The sequence below is a fragment of the Lutra lutra genome, chromosome 3, assembly GCF_902655055.1.
Source record: "Lutra lutra chromosome 3, mLutLut1.2, whole genome shotgun sequence".
Lineage (NCBI taxonomy): Eukaryota > Metazoa > Chordata > Mammalia > Carnivora > Mustelidae > Lutra > Lutra lutra.
The window spans coordinates 36,974,466-36,988,488 of NC_062280.1; the positions used below are offsets into that span (position 1 = coordinate 36,974,466).

General features: G+C 37.0%; 1 protein-coding gene across 3 annotated transcripts in view; it reads left to right on the forward strand.

Moving 5' to 3' along the window:
• The window catches only part of DAW1 (dynein assembly factor with WD repeats 1), a 48,280-nt gene that overhangs the window by 2,057 nt on the left and 32,200 nt on the right, over positions 1–14,023 (forward strand). For 2 of the 3 annotated variants that reach the window (XM_047721427.1, XM_047721425.1), the window contains exons 2-3: positions 9,338–9,410; positions 12,807–12,951. In XM_047721427.1, coding sequence (XP_047577383.1) covers positions 9,338–9,410; positions 12,807–12,951 — 218 coding nt within the window. Of the gene's footprint in view, positions 1–1,878; positions 1,912–9,337; positions 9,411–12,806; positions 12,952–14,023 lie in introns of those variants that run through there. The other variant, XM_047721426.1, reaches the window with a different exon arrangement.

Below are 14,023 nucleotides of genomic sequence, written 5' to 3' on the forward strand. Positions count from 1 at the left end.
ATTGTTCACTTGGATACAGAATGTGCGTCCTCTGCTGTTTTTTTTTTTTTTTTTTTTTTCCTTAGCGCTATCTCAGGGCCACGTACCACAGTTTTACCTATGTATTTCACCTGGTCACCCCAACTTAAAATAAAAGCTTCCTGAGGTTCTGGACTTCGTCTATTTTGTTTATTAGTGCATCTCTAGCACTTAGAGTAGATGGAGATGGGTCAATAAAGACGAGCTCACATATTTGTTGAATAAACAAGTTTAATGAGATAAGGTGTGTTGAGTAGAATGCTTTCAGCTCCTTCTGAAGTGGGAATAGGTGAGACAGATGATCTGTAAGATTCACTCCAGCTCTGAAAGTCCAGGATTCCAATGGCAATCTCCCATTCAATAATGCTTTGGACTTAAACTTGCAACTATTGCCTTAATGATTATCTTCTAATGAAGTCATATCACTTAGCATGTTAGATACTTAATTTCTGAATTCCAGTCTTTGGTGAGCCATGTGTTATATGCAAGTTTCCAAGGTACTACTGAATAGCAGGTGGGTGTTGAAATAACATTATCAAGGAGGAAAAAAATCACTCACCACTGAATCATTCTCGTGTTACCTTTATCCCTTCTGCAATTTTGTTTAATCTCTTAGTCCCCAGATTTCAGTCCTCCTACTTTCTTTTGAATAACATATGGGTCAGGAGCATTCCACTGTTGGCATCCATGGAATTTGTCCCTCTGCCTCCTAAAAGTACATGGCAGTGATATGGCTAATCAAGCATGGGCATTCTCTTTTTATCTCATTCATTAATTCATAAGCTCTTCACTTCATGAAGAGTAGGTGTTGCATACGTGCTTTTCAACTGACTCAGGCATGGCAGTCTTTGTCTTTTACTTCTTGTGTGTAGGCCCCTAGTGTTTTGGGCCATGAGGAGTTAAGTAAACATTAATTAGACTCATTAATATTCTGAGCACTCTAAGGGTCTTTGTTGGTTGAATGTGATCGGAGTAAGGAACACTCATATCTTTTGAAGCGTAGTCTTATAGTTCATTGCAGAATTTGCGGGGGAGAAGCTTCTTAAGTGTTCTTGGGAATCCTACCTACTGCACAAAAATTCATGGAGAACATTAAGATACTGTGGGCAACGATCACTGAAGAACAACATGTGCTCTGGGGAGCATCTTTGTCTGTTTTCTGCTTGTGTTCTTCACTATGCACGACCCAGCTTCTGCCTCAATACTGCAGCTCAGTGGTCATGGGGAGGGTGAGCATTTGACCTTGATGTTTTTTAACAGCGGAACCATCCGATGCACAGGTTTCAGATTTTGCACTTTGTTTTCTAAATCCATCTGTATAGTAACGCAGCTAATTTTTAGTAGTCGACTTTAAAGACTTTTATTTTATAAGAAACAAGATAACCGTGAAAAAAAGAATGCAGTATTTTGTGAATTTGCTAAAATTATTTAGTGCATCTCCTTAGAATAATGCTAATTCTTTCCAACCTTTCTCTGAGTTACAGATTAAGATTATATAATTTACCTACTGTTTACACATCATTTATTTACTCAACTATTTATCGAATGCCTACTTTCCTTAAGAATAAATAGTGCATATTGAGTACTCATATATAATGAAAAATACTTAAAATTACAGAACAGGAAGGAAGCAGTCCTTAATGATAGTGATACCTTAAGCTGATAGAAACTTCATATGTTATTCGAGTTTTCAAATAACCTTATGGAGATCTTGATCTTGATCTTCAGGAGTTTATATGTTAATAATGTTAATCTCTATCATTTTTCTCCCTTTTCCTCCATGTTCTAATTTTTCTCTCTCTTTTTTTTCTATCTTAAGAGTAATATTTATTTTTAACAAAATTCTGAAAAATACATAAAAGGATAACTAAGGGCATGCTCAACCCACTGAAGGTATGATGGTTTCTTTTTTTTTTCTTTAAAGATTTTATTTATTTATTTATTTATTTGACATAGGGGAGGGATCACAAGTAGGTAGAGAGGCAGGCAGAGGTGGGGGGGAAGCAGGCTCCCTGCTGAGCAGAGAGCCTGATGTAGGGCTCAATCCCACGACCCTGAGATCATGACCTGAGCCAAAGACAGAGGCTTAACCCACTGAGCCACCCAGGCAACCCAGGTATGATGGCTTCTTGAAGGGAGCCACCTGACATGTCTACCACCAGTAAGAATTCCTATTTCCTCAACCTGGCTAGTATTTAGTATTATCAGCCTTTGCCATCTTTGCAATTCTGATGTGTAAAAATTATATCTCTTTTTGTATTTTGTATTTCTTTTCCCAGTTAAAATATTGGGAATATTTTATTTTTGTATATTTATTGACCATTGTTGCTCTCTGTTTGCAAACTGGCCTTTCCTGCCTTTTGTCCATTTCCTTTCTAAAAATCATTTTTAGGCTTCTTTATAGTAAGTTCTTTAAGCTTTGTATTTATAGTTGAAATTTTTTTTGCTGATTATCATTTATCTTTAACTTTGTGGTATCTTTTCCTGTATAGAAGCTTCAATTTATTTCAGACAAATGCATCATTTTTTTCTTTTTTAGGTGTTGAGTTTCACATCATGCTTAAAAAGCCAGTTGCTGGGGCGCCTGGGTGGCTCAGTGGGTTGGGCCACTGCCTTCGGCTCAGGTCATGATCTCAGGGTCCTGGGATCGAGTCCCGCGTCGGGCTCTCTGCTCAGCGGGGACCCTGCTTCCCTCTCTCTCTCTCTCTGCCTCTCTGCCTACTTGTGATCTCTCTGTCAAATAAATAAATAAAATCTTTAAAAAAAAAAAAAAAAAGCCAGTTGCTGGGTGCCTGGATGGCTCAGTGGGTTAAGCCTCTGCCTACAGCTCAGGTCGTGCGTGATCTCAGGGTCCTGGAATCGAGGCCCAAATCAGGCTCTCTGCTCAGCAGGGAGACTGCTTCCCCCTCTCTCTCTGCCTGCCTCTGTCTACTTGTGCTCTCTTTCTCTGTTAAATAAATAAATAAAATCTTTAAAAAAAAAGCCAATTGCTTACACTAAGATGTAAATATATTCTATTATTTTGACCATTTTGTATTTTGTTTTTAATATTAAAAATTCAAATCACTCTAGAATATATTTTTGTATCTTGTGTGGTAGCAATCAGTTTTATAAATTTTTCCAAAATCCAACTTATTATTATATCATTATTTATTGCATAATTTATTTTTCCCCATTAATTTAAAATATTACCTTCAGTTTATTTTTAAACTCCCATATATAAGGGATTCTTTTATGTTGATCTAAGTCACATTTATATTGACTGGAGTCACACTTTTTTGTTTTACAGTTTGTTATAATATATGGTAAATTTTCAAATTCCAAAAAATAAAGTCATTATAATTACTTTAATCCATAGATTGATTTGACATGTTTATAATATTACATTTTCTCATCTAGAAATGTGTGTCCTCATTTATCACTGTTTTCTTTTATGTTCCATAGTACAACTAGGCCTTGCACATTTTTTGTTAATTTTATATTTAAATGTTCAATGCAATTATAGATGTGATCTTTCCTTTACTTGAACCTTCCCTTGTCAATGCATCTAATTCTTACTACTTCCAATCTTCACTTTTTGAATTTTATTTATTTTTTTCTAAGCCCTTTTAAATCTTTTCTAGAACACACAACATATAAATAGGTTTTTAAAAAGATTTTCACAATGTTGTAATTTTTTGAAAAGGTTAGTTACAGTTGTTTGCCTGCTGTATCCGGGTGCTCTGGTCATTAAAAGCACATGGAATGATTTTTTGGTTCTAAAACCTTATACTTCATTACACAACAGCTGCTTGGGTTTACCTACTTAAGTTGTGCCAAATCTGTGCAGCATGACTGTGTTGAGATGAATTCCTCCCAAGAGAGCAGCTGTGCTGTCATGTGAGTGGTGACGTCTGACCCTGGGAAATAAGCTCTGTAGGAGAAGCAGGATTGAAGAGGAAGATCCAGGACTTGTTTGAGGTACTGGTGAGATACACATGCATCTAGAACACAGAAGTTTAGACAGGAGAATTACAACTGGTAATTGTTGGCATACTGATGGTAATCAGAGCCATGGGTATGGGTGAATTTATACAGACAAAAAAAATGTAAAGTGAAGAGAGAATTCCTAGACCCGAACCGTAACCTAAATCAGTATTTAAAGGTCAGTTGTAAGAGGAGGAATCCATAAAGGAGAATGAAAAGTAACAAAAGCTTCTGCACAGCAAAGGAAACAGTCAAGAAAACAAAGAGGCAACCCACGGAATAGGAGAAGATATTTGCAAATGACAGTACAGACAAAAGATTGATATCCAGGATCTATAAAGAACTCCTCAAACTCAACACACACAAAACAGATAATCATATCAAAAAATGGGCAGAAGATATGAACAGACACTTCTCCAATGAAGACATACAAATGGCTATCAGACACATGAAAAAAATGTTCATCATCACTAGCCATCAGGGAGATTCAAATTAAAACCACATTGAGATATCACCTTACACCAGTTAGAATGGCCAAAATTAGCAAGACAGGAAACAACATGTGTTGGAGGGGATGTGAAGAAAGGGGAACCCTCTTCCACTGTTGGTGGGAATGCAAGTTGGTGCAGCCTCTTTGGAGAACAGTGTGGAGATTCCTCAAGAAATTAAAAATAGAACTTCCCTATGACCCTGCAATTGCACTACTGGGTATTTACCCCAAAGATACAGATGTAGTGAAAAGAAGGGCCATCTGTACCCCAATGTTTATAGCAGCAATAGCCACGGTTGCCAAACTGTGGAAAGAACCAAGATGCCCTTCAACGGACAAATGGATAAGGAAGATGTGGTCCATATACACTATGGAGTATTATGCCTCCATCAGAAAGGATGAATACCCAACTTTTGTAGCAACATGGACGGGACTGGAAGAGATTATGCTGAGTGAAATAAGTCAAGCAGAGAGAGTCAGTTATCATATGGTTTCACTTATTTGTGGAACATAACAAATAGCATGGAGGACATGGGGAGTTAGGAGAAGGGAGTTGGGGGAAATTGGAAGGGGAGGTGAAACAATGAGAGACTATGGACTCTGAAAAACATTCTGAAGGGTTTGAAGGGGGTGGGTGGGAGGTTGCAGGAACCAGGTGGTGGGTATTAGAAAGGGCACGGATTGCATGGAGCACTGGGTGTGGGACAAAAACAATGAATACTGTTATGTTGAAAATAAATTTTAAAAAATGGAAAAAAAAAGTAACAAAGTAGACAGATTTAATAAAAGCCAATGGATAATTGTATCTGAAGAAGGAGATTTGGTCATAGTGTTGATTATTTTGAAAGTCCGTGTCGTAAAGATAAGGACTATCAATTGCATTAAGCATTCTGGGGGTACTCATCCAATCATCTGTCAGTTAGCTCGTGTATTCAACAAGCTCTGTTTGAACAGTTCCTGTGCACCAGTTTCATGGTAGACACTAGGGATAAAGAGAAGACAGACCCAGGAGGGCATCGTCTGGTGAGTCAGATGTGGAGAGGATGGAAAACAGAAAGATCATAAAGACAATGGGGAGGGGCAGACCCCTCTGAGAGAGAAATGAAGGCCAGAGAGGGGAAGGTGTAAATCCATTTGACAGTGTTGCTTGTACTTGAAACTGGCCAAATCATGTGCTTACTGTGCGTAAATCATCACGACTCATTCCAAGGAGGATATCTTACACTTCCTCCTGGAAGTATAAAGAAGCATATGGTTTTCTTCTCAAAGATGTTACAGTCTCACGAAAGAGAGAAGGCATAGATGTAATTTAATTAATACAAGGTGACTATGTGTCACAAGGCAGTATTTGATTATTCACTAGATAATAAGAAATACTTAATGAGTTTCTAGATGCCAGGGGCTTTATATACATATTATTTAATTTCAACCAGAAAAATGAAAGTATTATCTATAAATGAGAAGACTGAGGTATAATGAGATTACTAGTTTCATGAAATAAGTAGGGTCTTGAGCTGGAACTCAAACCTGGATCTGTTTGATGCCAACGTACATGCCTTTCAACTCCACCTCATTCTATCTCAATGGTTCAGTGCTCTAGAACATAAATATGTGTTTGATGGAATTTCCTATTTTCTATTGATCTAAAATGCTTCTAGAATCACATCTGTTGTATCAAATATATGATCTTAGGGGAGTGATTCTCACATTGTAGGAGGACCCTTGGGGGCTCTTGTGCCTTTTCAGTGGGGCCTCAAAGCCAAACCTCTTTCCATAGTAACAGTAAGATACCTCTTGGTTTTTTCATGATGTTGACATTTGCATTACTGGTTACAAAAGCACTGGGAAGTGAAATCTCTGGAAATTTAACTCCACGTCAGGTGGTGGCAACAAATTTTCATAGTGATCATTGTATTCCTCACTGACACAAACTGGTGATAGGACAAAAACCTCCTCAGTTTCACTTAGGAATGCCCTTGATGAATTGGTAAAACTTAAAAACATAGTCAAAATCTGACCTGGGAGTACTTGCATTCTGCCTGATGAAATAGAAAGTTCTCATTAAGCACTTTTGCTGCACAGAGATGTTTGATAGTTGTTTTGAGGAAAACACTTGTATGGTCATGTGACTGAGAGATGAACCAGCCATTTTCTTCATGGAACACCAATTGTACTTGAAAGACTGAAAAAACAAATGCGGCTTTCAGACTTGGACATTTGGAAGACATTTTGTTTGCAAATGAGCAAAGTGAGCCAGGAACTTTGAGGCCAAACTGTCAGCATTTCTTGCCAGTGATAAAATTTGAGCCTTCAGGCAAAAATGAGAATTTCAGAAAACTTGGATCTACCATCATGAGTTGGGCAGCATACCGACCCTGAAAGAGTTTTCTGATGATAGATATTGGTAGTGATATTAACAAAAGTGATTTTTTGGGTGGATATTGTGTGATGATATATGTCAACATTTAGAAGATGTGTATAACTCAGTAAACGAATATTTTTCAGATATCTGATGCATGATAAATCATAGATGAATAAAAGATCCTTTGAAAGTGTGAGATAGAACAATGGATTTTAATATAACAGAATATGAAGAATTAATTGATGTGGTTTCAGATTCTATATTGCAACAAATCTTTATGAATTACTAGTTATTAAGTTTTAATGCAGTATTAAAGAAGATTATCTACAATTACCTGGAAATGCAATTAAAATAATTTCTCATTTTCCAACTACATATCTGTGCATGACCAGATTTTTTCTCATATACTTCATCTGAAACTCTGTGTAGAAACCACTTGAATGCAGAAGCAGAGATGAGAATCCAGCTGTCTTTCAATAAGCCAGATATTAAAGATACGTGCTAAAGTGCAAAATGATGCTACTCTTCTTATTTTATAAAATGTTATGTACATTAGCATGCTATGACTTTATTATTATTATTTTAAAGGAGTTTAATAAATAATTTAAAAATTTTCAATTTTAATATGGAAAATATTACAAAAACAAAACCTCTTTGGTGTCCTCAATAATTTAAAGAGTATAAAGTGGTCCTAAGGCCCATATTTATAGAGGTAGTAAAGTAAAGTGGGTAAGAGACTATTTTTTTTTCTCCTAGTAAATTATCTCTCTGTTGTTCAGAATGAATATATTCTATTGATCTGTCTTCAAGTTCACTGATTCCATCCTTTGTCATCTCCATTCTCTTACTGAACCTATTTAACAAGTTTTTCATTTTGCCCATTGAACTTTTTCATTCTATAATTCCCATTTAGTTTCTTTAAAAAAACTTTTATTTATCTGGGATTATTTTATTTTTTCATTTGTTTCACAGGAAATTGTAAGTGGTTGTTTTTAAGTATTTTCGACATCTCCTTTAAGGAGGTAGTCAGAAAATCCCAGCATCAGATTATACGTGTTTGTTGATCATCTTTCTCTGGTTCTTGGTGTGATGGGTGGTTTTTTAATTATATCCTGGGTATTGGGGTCTAGTGATTGTCTTTTCCTGTTTATTGTATCCTGGACATTTTGGTTCTTGCATTAGGAGACTCTTGATCCTATCTGAATCTACTTTGACAGACCTGTCACCATGTTTAGATTTAGCAAAGAGGTTCTGTCTAGCTTGTGGGCTTCCGTTCCAATGGTAGCTTAAGTTTATGAGCCCTTGCAATGTTAATCTGGTCTGTTTCATTTTTTTGGTGCTGCAAGGTCTCTGGCTCAGTTCTAGCTGGTGCCACCTGCAGGGTAGAAGGTAATTCCCAATATGCCTGCTCTCACTGAATAACCTTCCAGGACAGTGTGGGGGACAAGACTGTAGTCCTGGTGACACCATTGGTTGAAAGGCAGGAAGAGACCATTTCGGTACCTGGTTGTAGAGTGGGGTCTGGGATATCCCAGGACTTCATTGTTGTCCCTTCTGAGGGTGGATAAGGCTGCCCACCAATGACTTGGTTGTGAAATGGGTTTTGAGTGATCCTGGGACTTCCCAGTGGCTGCTAGACAGATTGGATAGCCCCCTGGGGCCCCCGCTGAGGATATTGAGGAGGACTGGGTCTTTGTGGCCAGGCTACTGCAGGCAGATCAGATTACTGCTGGGGCCCAGCTTTGCAGGGGGACTGGGACAGGGTTTCTTTCCACTGGGGGATCAAACTGCCTAAGAATCCCCAGTTATTGAGCAGTGTTTAGGGTTCCCCATTAGTTCTTAGTCTGACTTCCCTTTGTCTGGTCCTTTGGCCACAGACAGCAAACTTTGCTATTACTTGGTTTTTGTTGTCTATGCTTTTTGGTGGTTCCAGGCAGCAAGTTGCTCTTGTTTCCAGTTTGGGGGTATATAGGAGATAAACAGAAAATCCAGGGAACTTATCACACTGTCATTGCTCAAGTCCTGAGACCTCTAGCCAGTCTACCCTCTCTCCAACCTTCAATTATTTTAACATTGCCTGTTGAGTAATTTCAAGGGTGTGAGCTGTATTTAAAGGAAGCACTAGGAAAAAGTGAGTTCACACTATCTTGTTTTAGAATCAGACATCACTGCACATGTTTTATGCAGAGAAATTCTAAAATTAAAAAAAACAGAAATGGGGCGCCTGGGTGGCTCAGTGGGCTAGACCTCTGCCTTCGGCTCAGGTCATGATCTCAGGGTCCTGGGATCGAGTCCCGCGTCGGGCTCTCTGCTCAGTGGGGAGCCTGCTTCCCTCTCTCTCTCTGCCTGCCTCTCTGCCTACTTGTGATCTCTCTCTGTGTGTCAAATAAATAAATAAAATTAAAAAAAAAAGAAATGAAAAAAAATTATGGCAAAGTAGATTAACTTTTGACATTGTTGTCATCCTAAGTGGTTTATAACATGTTTGTTTATTTTTATAGGAATTATGTTGGAATATGAAAAGAGTGGAGAATTGAGGACCAAATCCATAGATTTGCTCAACCTCAGTTCCAGGTAAACTAGCTACTCAGTGCAACCTGGTTTCATATCCAGATTTTTTTTTTTACTGGAAAACGCTGACCCAGGATGATGTGTGGATGAGCTGCATGAACTCAGATTGCTAGAGCAATGTTCTAGTGGTGCTGTATTAACTCCTGCTTGCCTCAGTGAGGTCCGCTTGAATGTCTTGCTGGGTAGGGAGGAGGTGGGAAAAGGATAGTCAGTCTGCCCTTATTTTCACCCTAAATAGACCTGTTTTTATTGTTTTTAATCTTTTAGTTTAGAATAGTTTTAGAAAACTGTGAAGACAGGAGTTCCCACATACCCCATGCCCTGCATCCCCTATTATTAGCATCATATATTCGTGTGTACATTGGTCTTAACTAGTGAACCGGTACTGAAACATTCTTGCTAACTAAAGACCATATCTTAGCCAATTTTCCTTGTTTTATGTTTTTCTTCTATTATCTCTTTCTTTTCCAAAATACCACATTACATTTCATTGTCAAGTCTCCTCAGGCTCCTCTTGGTGAATGATCTCTCAGACTTCCCTCTTTTTGATGACCTTAACATTTTTGAGGAATACTGGTTATTGGAATTTTAAGAAGACAATGGAGCCTGTTACTTTCCTGGTAGATAAACAGCTCACAGGACTGATTGCATTACGTCCTCCTTATTAATTGTCATGGGGCAGAGTTAGGAAATCCTCTTATGAGATCATACTGCCCAGAATTCATTCTCTTTAGGAAATCCTATGCAAAACTAAAAAAAAAAAAAAAAAAAAAAGAAAAGAAAAGAAAGAAAGAAAGAGAGAGAGGGGAAAAAAAGAGAGAAAGAAAGGGAAAAAATAAATCAATCCTAGGCAAAACTCCACTTTGAGAGACAGAATCAGATTAGTGATTATCCTGCAGAAACCCATGTTCAGATAAAGTAAAGATAGTTTGAGTGGGAGAAAATTTTCAAATAGAACAAAAATATCATGAAGAAAAAAAATACCATGATACCTGTTTCAGAGTTGTTGACCCAGAGAAATAAGGGATTTCCCATTGTGACTGTCCTTCTTTGTCATGATTATCGGGGAGGGGAACAGAAACTGATAGCCAAGGGACCTCTCACATAACTGTAGGTAAATAGCAGATGAGCTGCTCTGGAGTTTTGAAATGAGCCCAAACAACATGGCTTCTCAGAACTGTGGCCACTAGAGAGGTCCAGAGCTTGTCTGAGGGTGAGGACAGGGAGTGGCTAGGGTGGTGATGGTTTACGTTGAGTTCTCTTCTTATTCCAAGTGACCACACAAAGAAGGTACTCAATCGTTTATTGTTTAACCAAAGAATAAATAGTGGCAAAGATAATGCCACTGAATTTCACGTGGAAGTAATTGGTTTTTTTGTTTGTTTGTTTTTGTTTTTTTTTTTGTTTTTGTTTTTGTTTTTATTTGACAGAGAGATCACAAGCAGGCAGAGAGGCAGGCAGAGAGAGAGGAGGAAGCAGGCTCCCCGAGAGAGCAGAGAGCCCGATGCGGGGCTCGATCCCAGGACTCCGAGATCATGACCTGAGCCGAAGGCAGCGGCTTAACCCACTGAGCCACCCAGGCGCCCCTGGAAGTCATTGTTTTATCTATTTTCAGGGAAGACAGGTCTAAGATCAAGTCAGGATTGTCAGTTATTTTTGTAACTGGCACATGTTACTGATTATGCCAGTGTGTAGAAAGTTCCTTTGTTAGACATTCATTTATTTGTTTTTATTTATTGAGTCTGTAATGAGGTTATCTGCACCTTCTACATGGAAAGCTCTAGGTTAGGGTCAATGAGAAGCTATACAAAATCTTAATCCCGACCTCAGTGAATGTGTTTTCCAGTTTGAGAAACAACTTGTACTGAGTGGGACATCATGTGAGTGGCACAGATTAATGTTTATATGAGAGAATAACTTTCAGCTAGAGAGGCAGAAAAATACAGATTTTATATTTAAAAAGGTATAGGTCCTTAGGATGCAGTAGTCATGCTTTGTAGTGTATAAATGTCAAGTAAAAAAAAAAGTATGGATGTTACTTCTGGTTCTGCTCAAGAATTTAGAAGAATTCTGCACATAAAAATATTTGCAAGATAGGGAACATTCTGGAGTTACTATATTGGAAAAGAACAATTAGAATTCACAGGCTTGGGATGTACAGATTAAATATCTGTACATCTGGTGAATATCTGGTGAATTTAGATCTTGCTGGGAAATCTGTTTTGATTTATAACAATGGTCGGAAAACTTTCCAAGAGGCATTATCATCATCTTAATTCTTAGGAAAGTATAAGCCCTTGGACAACTGACTCTCTCGGAATTTATCGAAGTCATCATTATAAACTGCCTCTGATTCATTTCTGTTCTAAATATTCATTCTGATTCCGATACATTGTATTTCTTGAGAGCTGGGACTGTGCCTTTTACCCTCCCAGGGCCTAAGCAATAGTAGGGTAAATGTTAGTCGGATGACTAGTCTTCCAGCTCAGTCCCTTACATGGACGGAACCTCAGGAACTGTTTATTTATGAAGAGGAGAGGCTTGCTTATCTGAGTTTGCATTTCTGAGAAGCAGCTGTTGAGACAGAGGTAGGAGAGATAGGTGGGTTATTGAGAAGTGACATCTGCGACAAACAGCTGATGAAGCAGAATTTGGCATGAGGAGCCAAAATGACCTATTTTGGTTGCTTTGTGGTTTATAGACATTACTCTTTGTCTTGAACAATTATTCCAGACTAGCAAAATTAATCAGCATTGCCATAGGCTATTTGAATATTGGGGGAAAGTTGAATTCATAATTCTCAGAGCAGCTTTTTTTTTTTTAAGAGAACGATGCTATAGTCCATATGAAATATTAATCATCATTGTTCTTTGAATGTCCATTTTTGGTTAGGTACTTTCTCTTTCCTTAAAAAATATTTAAAACTTAACCTTTCCAAACCTCAGTTTCTTCATCCCTGAAGTAATTATGATAAAAGCATTAAATTAGGGGGTTGTTTAAGCAAGAGAGCAAAAATAAGGTACAAAATATAGTGGTACCAGGAACATTCTGTAGGGGTTCATTAAAGAGACCAAAAAAAAAAAAAGGAAGAAAATAAAGAGCTCATGTATAGAACCAGTATGCACTTGGGCTTCTCAGGTGAGCAAATCATAATTCTTGCACACTTTCCACAGGAGAAGACCTGGTTCATGATGGTGCATTCTGAAGAACCTGAGCCACTTTTCTGCAGGCTTGATTTTACTGATTTGTACTCCCCACCCCCCGAAATCTCCTAATAAAGCTATGGTGTTTTGACATTTTATAGATGTGCTTCATAACACAATACAATTCTTCCTGCAATGTATGTCTATGCAAATTTTGGCATAGAAAAAAAGTAACTTTTTTTTTTGTGAATTTCAGCACTGATGTCAATGCCTTAGTAGAAGAAATACAAAAAGCAGAGCCTCTAATCACAGCTTCACGATCAGATCAAGTAAAGCTTTTAATACAGAGGTTACAAGATAAACTCAGACAGCACAGCAATCACAAATTTTATCTTTTTAAGGTAATGAGTATTTAAGAAAACTAAATACAAGAACTTCAATGAATTAGTTGGTATCCTACCAATTTGAAACAAAATACAGATTATATTTTCTCTTTCCCCTCTGTGCTTCACATATATTTGCTAAGACTAAGTCTCAACAAATGTTTGTTTATTGACTGACTAAGTGAAATTCTAACATTTATTTCTTGAGAAGTTAAAGAAAGATTTTTAGTAAGTTTGGCTCTTCTTTACAGTGTTATACTTAAAGGATGACCATTAAGGTTGTCTTAAGTTATTGAAGAATTAAATTTTTTTCCAGTTGGACTAATATCAAGAAGTTGTATTTCACAGTACATCAATAACTTAATATTTTCTGCTTCCATGTGAACTAAACTATACTTCAGTAAATTATTTATTGATATGACTTCTATAATAATTTAAATGCAGTGCAAATGTACCTATTTTTTCTAATCAGCTTTTGCTGGTTATAGTAAAAATATCACAAATATAGTCAATTATTCAGGACATTTTTAGTTTTTCTTATTTATTTAACAATATTTAATAGTTTAGTATTGCTTCATATTACACTGATTTTATTTTTATTATTTAAATAAAACTATAAGAAAATTTAATTATTATTTAGATAATTGACATATTCTATCTGAAAGAAAATATTCAATCTTTCGTAGTCATCCCTTCACTGTATTATTGAAAGATTAAGAAATTATTCTTATGATACCGCTTTGTTCCAGCAGGTGGCAGTATTTAACTTCAAATATGAGTTCTATAACTCACAGGACCTTGTAATTTATCCTCCAAAGGGAATATTTTTGATAGGGAAAGGGGACAGTATTAATAATTATACTCCTGCAGTAGAAATAACTGGGTTTGGCCCAGCCTTGGCAATCACTTTATCTATAAACAGACTATCCAATTTATGTATGTTCATTCGATAAATATTAAGCATCCACCATGTGCTTGACAATGTAGAAGTTGAAAGATAAACAAAAAAATACATATCCTGACTCTAGAGGAGTTTAGGAGTCCAAAAGTAATAAAAAATTGTAAAATCTATATTCAAAACATATTTGGT